General features: G+C 42.5%; 1 protein-coding gene across 1 annotated transcript in view; it reads right to left on the bottom strand.

The window, feature by feature from the left end:
- LOC133043708 (antigen WC1.1-like) overlaps nucleotides 1–5,531 on the bottom strand; it is a 72,295-nt gene extending 66,764 nt beyond the window's left edge. The window contains exon 1 of the mRNA XM_061124861.1: nucleotides 5,426–5,531. Within this exon, the coding sequence (XP_060980844.1) occupies nucleotides 5,426–5,498 (73 nt within the window). The 5' untranslated portion in view covers nucleotides 5,499–5,531. The remainder of the gene's footprint in view (nucleotides 1–5,425) is intronic.
- Nucleotides 5,532–14,715: the final 9,184 nt, after the last annotated feature.

Here is a 14,715-nt window from a genome sequence, read left to right as displayed (position 1 = left end):
AATCTCCCAATTCATCCCACTCCTTATTTTCCCCTTAGTGTACAATGCATTCATTCTCTATGTCTGTGTCTCTATTTTTGTTTTGGAAATAAGATCATCCATTTCATTTTTCTAGATCCCACATATATGCATTAATGTACAAAATCTGTATTTCTCTTTCTGACTTACTTCACCTCTATGACAGTCTCCAGGTCCATCCACATCTCTACAGATGACCCAGTTTCATTCCTTTTTATGGCAGAGTAATATACTGTTGTATATATGTGATATTTGATTTTCTCTGTCTGATGTACTTCACTTAGGTCCATTCATGTTTCTGTGAAATGAAATTATTTCATTCATTGCTAAGGAGTAATATTCTGTTCGAGAGCCAGCACATGAGATCCCACCCATGACAAGGTCGTGAGGAGGAGACCTGACAAGCAAGGCAGATCAGGACTTCAGGGATTTCAAAAAGCTGCCCCAGCGCTCACCTTAAAGATGATCTCTGTCTTTCTGATGCTTGCTATATTAGACTACTCCCTAATTTCTGTGACACGGGTAGAAGGCCTTCCCCGATCTCTTTCCAAACAGAACCAACTTAGAACGTTAATTAATATGTCTGCCGGATGGTGGTATCCTATAAGATTATCCAGGATGAAAGGAGTGTTTCAATTTAGACCCCTTTGCTGGCATTCTAGCCTGCTTGGCAAATGCGTACTAATGCACATAACTACTCACAACACCTTAATCATAAACAGCATAAAGAACCTGATCACACAAAAGGCCCTAGTAGGTACAGAGCCCTTCGGAGGTGAGGAAGCCCTATTAGAGAACATAAAATATTATTCTAAAAGCGGTTATAGTTAAAGATTTAGAAAAATAAGAGTTTAGAATTGTTAATTTTAACCAGGAATGCTAAACAGGGGCTGCCTCACTGGAGCTGCAGAGTCTTTGTGTGGTAAACCTTTTAGATAAATTTAACTGATAACTTCTGCAAAAGGACTGACCTTTGTCTTCATTAAAGAATAGATTACGGAAAACAACTTTGCATTCACCTAGGTCATAAAATGTCAATAGGCCCCAAGGCCAGAAGATAATGTACAAGACCCTCATGAACAAAGAAGCATGCAGAAAACACCCTGGTTTCGTGAAGAACAAACTGATGTAATAAACTATCTTCCCCTTAGAAATGTACTAATTTAGTGTATAAAAGCCACGGTAAAAAATAAAGCATTGCCAGACCTTGCCAGACCCTGCTGTACCCCCCATCTGGTCACTCTCTCTCTCTCTCTCTTTCTCTCTCTCTCCCTCGCAGACTTGGCCCTATCAAGGCTGGTCTCACGTCTCTCTCTCGCCGACGCAGTTCATCCTGAGGGTATCCCCTGGATCCTGCCGAGGCTGGACCCCGGCACATTCATTGCTAAGGAGTAATATTCCATTGTATATAAGTTTCAATATCAAATACTACATCTTCTTTATCCGTTCCTCTGTTGATGGACATTTAGTTTGTTTCCATGTCTTGGCTATTGCAAATAATGCTGCAATGAACACTAGGGTGCATGTATACTTTCAGATCATGGTTTTTCCTGGATATATGCCCAGAAGTGGGGTTAGACCATTTGATAGTTCTATTCTTAAGTTTTAAAGTGAATCTTCATATGTTCTCCATAGTGCTTGAACCAATTTACATTCCCACCAACAGTGTAGGAAGGTTCCCTTTTCTCCACACCCTCGCCAGCATTAATTTCTTGTTGATTTTTGATGATGGCCATTCTGACCAGCATGAGGTGATGCCTCATTGTAGTTTTGGTTTGCATTCCTCTGATAATTAGTGATGTTGAGCATCTTTTCATGTGTTTTTTTGCCACTTGTATATATCTTTGCAGAATATATCTATGTATTTCAAATCATCACACTGTATACCTTACACTTATACTCTATTATATGACAATTATATCCCAATAAACCTGGAAAAACATAGAAAAAAAACTGTATATATATCGACTAAACTTTTGCAAAAGCAAGGAAAACTTGACGGAGGAGTAATAACAATGGGAGCTTGGAATATACTTCTAAGTCTTTAAAACTTAAAATAAACTATATAAATAAATGATATTATATAAATTTGACATATACTAAGCATGTATGCATACAATAGTTTATATAAAAGGCTTTACTGTCAGTACTGTAAATTCTAAACAATAAAGAACTCATTTCTAAAACCCATGGGCTCAGCTTAAATTTTGACTCCTTAGGTACACCTTCTCTGCTTCTCCCAGCTAGATCAGGTAACCCTACTGGTGTCTCACTGATGGCACCAGAGTTTATTATAAATTCTTGTTTTGGTGCCTAGCTGCACTAGACTATAAGCTTTATGAGCCAGGGAACTTCATTCATCACCATGAGGACCTCTGCATCTGGTGAACTGCAAAGGGAACAGATTTAATACCACACAAGCCCATCTTTAAATCAATAAACACTTGTGGAATGAAAGTTCAAATAAAATCCAAAAGGCAGATATGGAAATGATGTAATTTAGCACATTTCTATGTGACATTCAAATCAGTGAGAAAAGAAAAAGGTATAATTCAGGAATGATATTGGAAAAAATAGAATAAAATTAGATGGAACTTCATATTTTATACAAAATAACTTAGCTATTTAGTATTGACAACGTTTAAATATACTCATAAAATTACAAGAGAAAATAAAAAATAATTTACTTAAGCTTGAAGTGGGGAAGAACATTCTTAACAAGGCTCTGAAAATGGAAACAAGAAAGAGATTTTAATAGGTGGTTAATATCATTAGAAACTTCCATGAAGGACTTTTCCCCTAGAGAGGGCACAGCTTCAATCTCTGATTCAGGAACTAATATCCCCATGCCAGATTGTATGATCAAAAAAGGAAAAGAAACGTCCATGAAACTAAAACTAGTGATAAAATTAAAACAACAAACTGAAGGAAACATCTTCAGACTGTAAATGGAATGATTCAATAAGGATAAGGACTTGCACCCAAACTGCTTGGGTTCAAGTCTTGCTTCTGCTTCTTACACCTGACTCACTTTAGACAAGTGACTTTGCTTTGCCTCAGTGACCTATTTTGGGGGATAAAAATTACATTCTGCCTTATAGGATTGTTGTGGGGCTTCCTGGGTAGCTCATTTGGTAAAGAATCCACCTACATTGCAGGAAAACCCAGTTTGATTCCCAGGTCGAGAAGTTCCCCTGGAGAAGGGATAGAGTACCCATGACAGTATTCTTGGGCTTCTCAACAGTAAAAGAATCTGCCTGTAATGTGGAAGACCTGGGTTCGATCCCTGGGTCGGGAAGATCCCCTGAAGGAGGGCATAGCAACCCACTCCAGTATTCTTGCCTGGAGAATCCCCATGGACAGAAGAGCCTGGTGGGCTACAGTCCATAGGGTCACAAAGAGTCGGACACGAGTGAGTGACTAAGCATAACACAGCACAGCATAGAATTATTGTGCACTCAAATGAGTTCATACAAGTGAATGTAGTACAGGTATCTGATGGTGTAGTTGTAGTAAGACAGTAGTAACAGTTGTAGTAGTATAAAGAGCTTCAGTATAAATCATGACAAAATGATAAACATCACAAGTTTAAAAGGATAAATGTCATGAGCAAGTAATCCACAAATGAAGGATTAAATTAGCTAATATATGCCAGTATTTGTCTATAAAATTGGCTGGTCTATAAAAATGACGCAGTTGGTGAGGCTGTGGAAACCAACATCCTCACACACTTGTGGAACTAAAGTTTATGCAGCTAATTCTGGCAGGGGTTTCCCAGGTGGCTAAGTGGTAAAAAAAAAAAAAAAAAAAAAAAAAATTTGCCCGTCAAGCAAATGCAGGTTTGATCCCTGGATCAGGAAGATGTCCTGGAAATGGAAATGGCAACCCACTCCAGTATTCTTGCTTGGAGCATCCTATGGGTAGAGGAGCCTAGAGGGCTACAGTCCATGGGGTCGCAAAGAGTCAGACATGACTGAATGACTAAAGAGCAAAAATTTCTAGCAGGCATTAATCTCTACATACCAAAAACCTTAAAGGTACTCATAACCTACAAAACAGCAACTTTCCATCTTTTTTTTTTTTTTTTTTTTAGTATTTGTTTGGCTGTGTTGGGTCTTAGTTGCAGCATGTGGGATCTAGTTCCCTGACCAGGGATTGAAACCTAGTTCTCTGAACTGGGAACACAGAGTCTTAGCCGCTGGACCCACTACTGAAGCACCCCCATATCTAAAGCCTACGCTTCACAACAAAAGAAGACACCAAAATGGGAAACGTGCACACCAAACCAGAGAGAAGTCCCTGCTAGCCACAACTAGAGAAAAGCCCATGCAGCAACGAAGACACAGCATAGCCAAAAATAAATATATAAATAAACATTAAAAAAAAAAAATTCTACCTACAGTGTCACAGCAGATCCTGGGAGGGGAAGGGACCATCCCAGGCCCCCAGCACATCAGGAAGCAAGTCACGGGGACTAGAGCAGGGACTCGGGAATTTATACACCTGGGGCTGCGCATCAACTGATCTCAACAGACAAGAAGTCCCCTCTCCTGGCTGTGGGCTCCTCTGCTCCACAAGGAACACCTGGTGGGAACAGGCAAGGCCAGCAGGCAGAGCCTCTCACAGAGCCCAGTGCTGGGCAGACCCGGCAACAAGCAGAGGGAAGCCCAGGGGATGGGGGAGAGGAGCCAGAGAGAGGCAGGCAGGTGCACGATTGTCTCTGATCTGGTTACATGCAGCGACCCAGCCCTGTGGGACCCTGTGTGCTTCACAGACCAACAGACTCAGTCTCTGCTCAGCAGCCCCATTCCTCTCACACAGACAGGCTTCACACACCCTCACACACACTCTCATACACACCCCACACACACTCTCACCCACCCTCACACAAACACACCCTTACACACTCCTCACTCACCCTCACACACACACACTCTCACACACACATAGACACACACAAACACACTCCTAACTCATCCTCACATACACTCATACAAGCACAGAGCCTACAGCAGCATAGACACAGGAAACACGGGGACCCAGGGGCAGTGCTCACACACCAGGCACATGGAGCGTGTAAGAACAGCCCAGAGTCCCAGCTGAGCTCAGTCACTGGACCTTCCACACACTGGGAGCCACTGGGACTCCTAGAAGCTCCCTGAGAACAAGGGAGACAGTGGAGGGGACTCAGGCTGACCCAGCTCGGTCCAGACCAAACCTCACTGCTCTGTATAATCTGCTTATACGACCAGTGGACTCCCCACAGGAGAGGGACCAGTATTCACAGTCAGCATGGCTCCTTTTTGGTTAAAAACACTGAGGCTCAGCTCCAGAACTCCAGACAGCTTTTCCTTCATCAAGGCATCCACTCCCTGCTGTGGACCCAGGACAGAGGGGCAGCCCTTACCTTGACCACCCACCATGGTGCCGAGGAGGAGGACACAGAGTCCCTGGAGGGAGAGGTGTTGGCTCAGAGCCATCCTGACTTCACGTCCTCAAGGTCACAGTCCCAGCTGCAGGATCAGCCTGTGAGGAGGTGTCAGGGTGCCAACCGGGGTCTATGTAGGCCGTCCCCTACATCCTCCCTCCTGAGAGCCAATAGCGACACCTTTCACCATTTCAGGCACTATCGGAGGCTGCATCTGCCACTTTCTGAAGCTCAAATACCAATGAGCTTCTACATCTTCAACATCTCCTTATATGAGCAACACGGTCCTTTGACCTCCTGCTTCCGTGGTCCTGAGAGCTGGGCCCCATAATCGGGGCTGGCGTGTAAAACTATGAGTACCTTTTTTGCCTCTGATCACCCTGGCCAATCACCAAGGACTGTGAGATCTTGCAGGGTCAGGTTGTGGAATCAATTGGCCAGTGGGGAATAACTCTACTGGAATCAAGTACTGAGCTCAGGGTGAAAGCCGAGTACTAGAAGAAGGCTTGAAATACAAGAATATTTGTCAGGCCAGCAGAAAATGAGGACAAGAATTGCAGGAAATCACAGACCATGGAGAGGATGAGAAGGAAACCATTAAGTTGAAGGGATGAGATTGTAGGTCTTCTCTTCTCAGAATGATCTGGAGACTGGGTCCTAGAGAAGGTGCATGTGTGCTTAATTGTGTCCTACTTTTTGTGACCCTCTGGACTGTAACCCACCAGGCTCTTCTGTCCGTAGGCTTTCACAGGCAAGAATACTGGAGTGTGTTGCCATTTCCTTCTCGAGGGTATCTTCCCAACCCAGCGATCGAACCCATGTCTCCTGTGTCTCCTGCATTGGCAGGCGGGTTCTTTATTGCTGAACCACCTGGGAAGCTCTATAAGGATTTTCAGACATGCTGAATCCCTTTCCATTTATTGCATTTCATTTTATGTGAAATACCCCTTTCAGCTAGTCAACAAATGATGCTTCAGGAGAGAAAGAGATTGCTATTACAGGAAACAAAGAGAAAGTAGTAGTCATTATTCAACCCTAGCCCTCCAAAATAGGAGTGGGAGTCTCTAGAAGAAAATACATAGCTTAGAAAGACTAACATTCTCTAAACTTCACATTTTCCCCCTTTGGATATTGAGAGTTTGGTTTGATAGGATTCAGAACCCACCTGTTTTATAAGCCATAACTAAAGAAGATGCAAAATAAGGAAGCCTGGTGTGCTACAGTCCATGGGGTCACAAGAGTTGGATACACTGAGCAACTGAACTGAACTGACTGAACTTCTTGGTTAATAAATACACGTGTTCTTTGATTTTCATTAAAAAAAAAAAAAAGAAGATGCAAAATATTGTTTAAGGGAACTGCCCCCAGACAGAAGGATAAATAGAAAGTATTCCATTGCACAGTGGCTGCAGGCAAGGGGCAAAGAAGAGGCAAATGAAGCAGAAAAGAGAAGAGTGTTCATTCATTTTGAGTTTAACAGGAAAGTTGGCAGCAAGAATGGAAGCCCAGGTGGATTGAGGGCACAGAGCTAAGCAGAAGGGACTGATGTCCAGTGTGGCCATTGCTGCCTTGTTTTGTCCCACTGATCAGAGAAGCTCCCATATGCTCCCCAGAAAGAAAGTAGCCCAGGGATGAGTGTAGAGACTGAGAAGGGCCCTAATGGTGCAAGATAGATCTCCCCCATCGAAATTCAAGGTCACTGACATACTGCCTCATTCATCATACTCCCTCAGGCTAAAGATTCCCATGATGCACCTCTGTGGTCCACAGAAATCCACCCTGAGGCCCCCTCATCCTGACTCCCATCATTTCAGCACAAACTTGGGAAGGACCCATCTGTGACACACACCACACACACCTCAGAGTCCCCACCAGAGCTCAGAGACAGCTTCACACCCATCCCCTCGCACACCTAAAGGTCTCGGTGAAGCCAACAATGTAGGCACCTGTGGACCAGTCTACAGCCCTGTCACATCCCCCACTGGAAGGACCCCTCATCCCGGTCAGCAGACACAGCTTCTCTGTCCTGCCATGCCCGTCATTCCTACTTGAGACTCAGGTAAAGGAAAATGGAGAAAAGTCAATTGAACACATGCTTTTCTCCCTCTAAATATGCTAATATTAACCCATTATTTTTTAACACTTACCTGTGTCTCTCTCACTTCCAAGCCCCCATCTGTACATGAACCCTATGTCCTTCTGGATGCTTAATGCAGTAGTGATAATAACCGATTATAAATGTCAGAACCAGAATATAAACTCAGGCACTGGAGTAGGAACAGGATCTGCTCAGTCACTAGAATCGATGCTCTATTCCCCCTGGGACCCAGAGTCATCATTCCTTACCCATTTATGGACTACACTCCACACCATCACCAGAAACCACCAGACAAACACCTAGAATATAGAATGTGCTTCCTGGAGTCCAGTCATTCCTCCTACAGGATGACACAGGGATGCAAATGAATGGTAATGCATTGCCATTGCCTCCTACAGGATGACACAGGTAATGCAAATGATGGTAATACATTTAGTGAACCAGGTACACATGGTCTCACCTCAGGATTGAGATCTTGCAGGTAACATACAGTTAGGGACTACATACCCTGTTATAAGGATAGAGTGGGCTGGAAGGAGGGGCTAACCCAGGGCTGGCAGGCTGTGCCCAAGCAGCATCCTCTACCCCAGAACTGGGGATGCAGGGTCAGCATGGACCAACTCACCTCTGATGAAGGTTCGTCTTCTCTGACACATAAGGAAATCTCAGTGTCCAATCTCATCCAAGATTTGAAGGAGGAAAGCTTTAGGAAGGACACTAACCCAGCTGTGTCCATGTGAACTTCAGGGGTCAGGAGAACAGGCTCAGGAAACAGTCTGCCCTGGCCTGACTCAGAGCACAGCCACATACCATGTGTGTGACCTTAAATAGGGTCCTTACACTCTCTGTATAGTGGTTTTGTCTGTAAAAGAAGAGTTATACTTGTGTATAGATGACAGAGTTTTGGTTAGAAAAAAATGAGTTGGCATTAATAAGAGATATAACCACTAGTCAATAGTAGTACATCGTCTTGCCAGAGAAACAATATTAGGGCCCCTCTCTCCAACCCATCCAAGGAAGCCCAGGACTCTTGAATGGGAATTCAATTCTGTTACCTGGAGCCTTGACTGGAAATGTCAAAACTCTCCCAGGAACCACATGCTGTGATGCCTATTGGGGTCAGAGTTGTGAGTCTTCCACACATCACCCCTTCTCCCTGTGCCCCAGAGAGAGGTTCTACTGCTCATGAACCTCGACCTTACCAACTGTGAACCTCATGAATTAAGTTGTTTACTTGCTAATTTTACTTTATAAATGGACTTGGTAAAGGTTCTGTGTCTAATTTGCCTCCTTATCCCCAAAGCCTGCTAATTAAAAACCTTAAATGATGTCTATGGTATATCCAAATGAATGAAAGTCAGTCAGGTATTTTACACAAATCATTTCAACCCAAAGAAATCTTTTGAGATATAATTTAACTTGATATTTGGACTTAACAGCACAATGCAAGTTGTGTCACTTCTTGTAATGATATTTCAATATGATTAAATGGTATAAGCTAGGTATGGTTCACTTCTACACTTCTCTGCAATGAAAGCAATCAATTGAAACAAGGCTAGCCCCATTCCAAGAGCAGTGCTGAGAGAGCCAGCTCTAAACATGTATAAATGCTGCATCTTTGTATGTCCAAAGATAAAGAAGACAGAGCTCAGCACACTGACAGGTGAACACCATGAAGCCTCCTCTTCTGGTCCTCATCAGATATGGCCAAGTGGTCCGGATGTTTATATACTTATCATTTGGCATATTTTCAATTCAAACCACAAACTGTAACAGGAAGAAATTTTGTTATAAAAAAAAAATTTAGTTTAACAGCTTCAGTATTGAATAAGAAATGCAGAAGTAAAGACCAGGAAGAATCCTTTCCTTTAATTTAGACTGTTTATTTCATCTTATGGATTGTAAAGCAATACAATATGTAGCATTATTATTCCCAAATCACCATGAAAATATGGAGGTTTCAGAGGTTAAGTAATCTCTTTGCTAGAAAAGTAAATATTTAATTATTTACTTTTCTTGGTAGACAGACATTTTCAGGACCAATCAGAGTGACTAACATACAAAATCGGTTCAGTTCAGTCACTCAGTCATGTTCAACTCTTTGCAACCCCATGAGCCGCAGCACACCAGGCCTCCCTGTCCATTACCAACTCCCGGGGTCCACACAAGCCCATGTCCATTGAGTCGATGATACCATCCAACCATCTCATCCTCTGTCATCCTCTTCTCCTCCTGCCCCCAATCTTTCCCAGCATCAGGGTCTTTTCCAATGAGTCAGCTCTTCGTATCAGATGGCCAAAGTATTGGAGTTTCAGCCTCACCATCAGTCCTTCCAACGAACACCCAGGACTGATCTCCTTTAGGATAGACTGGTTGGATTTCCTTGCAGTCCAAGGGACTCTCAAGAGTCTTCTCCAATACCACAGTTCAAAAGCATCAATTCTTAGGCTCTCAGATTTCTTTATAGTCCAACTCTCACATGCATACATGACCACTGGATATGTGTATACACAAAAAATATACAAAATATTTTTGAATTAAAAAATAAGATACAACTTTAAAAGGAAACAAGTGACTTGTTATACCAGAGTGTTGGAGACCCACTTCACCATCCGTGTTCCCTGTATGGATGAGACCACGTTGGTAAAGGCTTCTTTACCAAAGACCACTTCATCACAAGGACATGTGATGAGCTTGGTCATGAACTGGTCATGAGCTGCCTGAGGTCCAGCCCATCATCTCTCTTCAGCCCTTTACAGTCTAAAACCAGCAACATCTAACAGAGAGTGTGGCACTGAATTGGCCCCATTCATTCCTCCATAGTGCAGCATCAGATACCCAGAGACCAGAGCAATCAAAGCTACTAAATCAAGGATAAGCAGATTCTAAGTGGAGAGCATGCAGACCAAGGACCCTTTCCCACTGCTCTTGGAAAGTAAGAAACCCTCTCACCCCAGACACCATCTGTAGGAGGAGAGACAAGCAGATACCTCCTTGAATAGATGAAAACCAGTCTCAGCAGGGAGCTTCAACTAGACAAGATAATTATTACCATAAACCCAAGCTAACTTGGGGGACAAATTTTAAATGGGAGAGTCTGTGATTTTTGAATTGGAGAGTTTGTGTTAACTTTGTGGAACTTTCAATCCATGCAAACACCCCTTGCTACTGCACAAGATGAAATCAGTTATAAAAATAGCAAATATTACATTTATGCATATTTGAATTCTAGAGGACACATTTTAAAGCCCACTACAGAAAGAAAATATCTATATCTTTCTTTGTTTTTAAAAGCACAGAGTTGTCATCTCTGTGAACTCTAATTCCTCCAGCTCAAAACTACTGCTGTGTCCCTTCAATCTGTAAAAATGAAAACTTTCTTATTGTCTCTAAAGAGGGGGCTGCTTGAGAGCAAGTAGTGTGTCTTATTCTTCAGTGTCTCTATAAGCTCAAGTAAAGACATATAGAGAGAGCTTAACAAACATTGGATAAGAAATGAACGCATGAACAAATGCTGAAAAATCACCCTGAACTTAGTGATACTGAGTGGGGAAGGGAGGTGGAGGCAGGGGAGACACATACCTGACTAATCCCCCTCAGCACAGACTGAGGTGGAGTAAGGAGTCAGAGACACATCAGCCAAAGGAGCCAAATACAACATGCCTTCAAATGCCCCTCTGGGAGGGTCAGATCACGTTCAATCTCTGCGCAGAGCTGTACCTCAGAAGCTTCTCCAAGGTGAGAAAAAACTGACAGCACTGCTCTCAAGAGTTCTACTGAAGGACGTGAATAGACAGTAATACTCGTCAAATAGCTGTATTTCCAGTCCTCAGTGACTCATTCTGGGCAACGAAATGTGGGTGGTGTTACCTGTGTCACTTCTGAGTGGAGGCAGGAAAAGCCCGAGTGACTCTGTAGTCTCTCTCTTTTTCCTGTCACAGAAGCTGTGTGTTCCAGAAGCACGTGCAAGAGCCTCACTGACCACAGACATCTGTAGGTGTGATGTGTGTGTGTCTGTATATGAATGTCTGTGTATGTATGCATTTCTGTGTGTGTGTATGTGTGTGTGTCTGTGTGTGACTGAGATTTGCGGGTCACTTTTTCCAGCGGCAGAACAGAGTCTCTTCTGATGGATACAAAGGAAAAAGAAGACTTGAAAAGAAGACAGAATCTATCACATGAAGCAGAAACTTTCCTGGATCTCCCCATCCTTCTGTTTATTCATCCCAAGCTGCTCCCTCGGGTCTCACCTTGTTTCCTCTGTTGGATTTGGGTGTTTCTCAGTCACCATTTCTGACTGACCAACAACTAGATCTAAATCCCGTTTAACAACACCCGCCCTGGTGCATCTCCTGTTCCCTTTACATCACTCTGTGCTGACAGTCAGGCTCAGTTTCCCGAATTTGTCTCTTAGCATCTTGGCCTTCATCCTTAAACAGCTCTTCTTTTCTCTGAGTTAGCCAGTCCATCATCTCTGATCCTATTTTACCTTTCACCAATCCTGTACTAATGAAAAGGCAGCAAGTATTTTCTAAGCCCCCTCAGTTTTCTCTTGATTTCCTGAACAAATCTGATTCCTGGATTTAGTGTTCCATGGTCAAGAAATAAATTGGTTAAGAAATGATTTTGCTGAATATTTTTTTCCTCATCTCAAGAAAATGGCTGTTTCAAAACCTATATCCTTGTGAGCACAGCCCTGGGGCTCTCCTCACAGGACTTGGAAGGGCTGGTGTAAGGAGAGGATGTGAGGTTGAAGCTTCATTAGCTTCATGAGTAATCCACCTCTGTTCAGAGTTGATGTAATGACCAACTCCAGAACTACTGAGTTCTTGTAGGTGGTCATTCTTAAACCTCTTAAACCCAAGATTAATGTCACTGGGATGGCCCTCGTAGTTCAAAGACTGAGTGGTTGCTCAGACTTGAACTCTATGAACTGATGCTTTATTGCACATGGAGCTTTGGTGCAGCTGAGTCCAGCCTACAGACCAGCCTAAGAACTCTGGAAACAAGGGGAAATGCGTTCCTGTTTAACATCTAAAATTCTGTGAACAGATTCTCTTTTCGTTATCATCAAATCTTTCCACATCTGGGTATGCTACCCAAGGCTCTTGCAGGCTGCAAGTATCTGCTAAGGCCCTTCCAGGGCCCAGGATTGGAGGGAGACTAAACCTGTGTGTGTATTTCCACTCTCCATAATTTAATAGATGTTCAGCTAATATTCACTGAATGACTGAATGGTACTATGCTAGACATTTAAGAGAAATTATCTTAAATATAAAGAACTATTGTTGAGGACATCATTTAGCTAATTGATATTTTTGGTTTAAAGGCAAATGTTTTCAGCAATTTACAGGGCAGAATTTGATTTTCAAAAAGAAGGCGCACATCACCACCAGATATATCACAACAAACTCTGCAAATCTCTATCTCTAAGGCTACACAAGACAAACCACAACACATTCACATGTGGCTTCTTATTAAGTTTTAATCAGACCCAACAGAAGATACAGGGTATTGGGATGATTAATCATTTGGCAATTTTTCCATTAAAACCACATAGGAATATCACCAGAAGAAAATTTGCAATTAAAAAAGTACAGCTGCACCATCTGTATGATATAAGGAAGGAGATGAGGTACAGAAAGTGTTCTTTGGCTTGTCATAACAAACAGACTAATTAGTCTTTTATTTTGTGAAAGGAGAGTCCTCTGGGGCTGATCTTGAAGGATGCTGTAGAGACCAGGACAATTCGACTGTTGTGTCCAACAGTTAGAACTGTGAACTGATGATTTTGGATAATGATGTGCTTTGATTTTTTTCTCTTTACTCTTTGTGAATCTACTGTAGTTTTTCACATTTTTGTTACCACAATGGCTCACATAAAACATCTTACAGACACAAGAGTCTATATTACACTGATAACAAATTAATTACAATCACACACAAAAGCTCTACCTTTTGATCTCCTTGTACTTTCTGTTTCTGATGTCAGAATTTGCCTCGCTTTATACTGTATATCACTAACAAAATATTTTTCTCTATAGTTATTTTAATACTTCCCCTAGACTAGAGCTAACTGGTTGTTAGCACACTACCATATTCAGTATTAGAGAATTCTGTATTAGATTACATACTTACATTTATAAGTCTGTTGTCTGTTTTCACTTCTTTCATATAATAATTACCATCCTTCACTTAGCTTGAAGAACTCCCCTCAGCAATCTTGTAAGGCAAACCTGTGTTGGTGACCTCCCTCAACTGTTGTTTGTTTGGGAAAGTCTTTATCTCATCTTCATTTCTGAAAGACAACCTTCCTGAGAAAAGTATTCTTGGCTGGCAGGTTTACTTTCATCAGTTTGAATATATCATCCCTTTCTCTCCTGGCTTGCCAGTTTTTTTTTGAGAAGTCCACCGATATTCTTAAGGGAATTCCTTTTTTGTGAGCATTTGCTTTTCTCTTGATGCTTCTAAAATTCTCTCTTTGTCTTGATTATAAACAATGTGTCTTGGAGACGATCATTTTGAATGAACTCTGAGGGGCGACAAATCAGCAGTGTTAGGTAGTTAGAATAGGAAAAAGCAGTCCAGAATGGCGGTGGCTAAAAGACAAGGAAGGGAAAAGCCCACAAAAATAGAACAAAGGAAGATCCGAGGACCAAAGTGAGCACCTCAGGTAGAACAAACAGCCCAGGGGAGGGAAAAAAAAACATATAAAAAGAGGAGCCAAGGGGCCGGGGGTTTTTCTCTCACTCTCTCTCTTGCTGTCTCTTCTCGCTTGCTGCCCACCCCCCCGCCACTCTTTCTCCTCTTCATGTCTTTTGGGTCGTCATGCCCTCACGTCTTGAGGATGTATTTTCCTTTATTTTTTTTAAAATTTTTTTTCCTTTATTTTTATTAGTTGGAGGCTAATTACTCCACAACATTGCAGTGGGTTTTGTCATACATTGATATGAATCAGCCATGGAGTTACATGTATTCCCCATCCCGATCCCCCCTCCCACCTCCCTCTCCACCCGATTCCTCTGGGTCTTCCCAGTGCACCAGGCCCGAGCACTTGTCTCATGCATCCCACCTGGGCTGGTAATCTGTTTCACTATAGATAATATACATGCTGTTCTTTCGAAACATCCCACCCTCGCCTTCTCCCACAGAGTCCAAAAGTCTGTTCTGT

The sequence above is a fragment of the Dama dama genome, chromosome 22 (assembly GCF_033118175.1).
Source record: "Dama dama isolate Ldn47 chromosome 22, ASM3311817v1, whole genome shotgun sequence".
NCBI lineage: Eukaryota > Metazoa > Chordata > Mammalia > Artiodactyla > Cervidae > Dama > Dama dama.
This window is presented reverse-complemented; position numbering and strand designations above follow the sequence as displayed.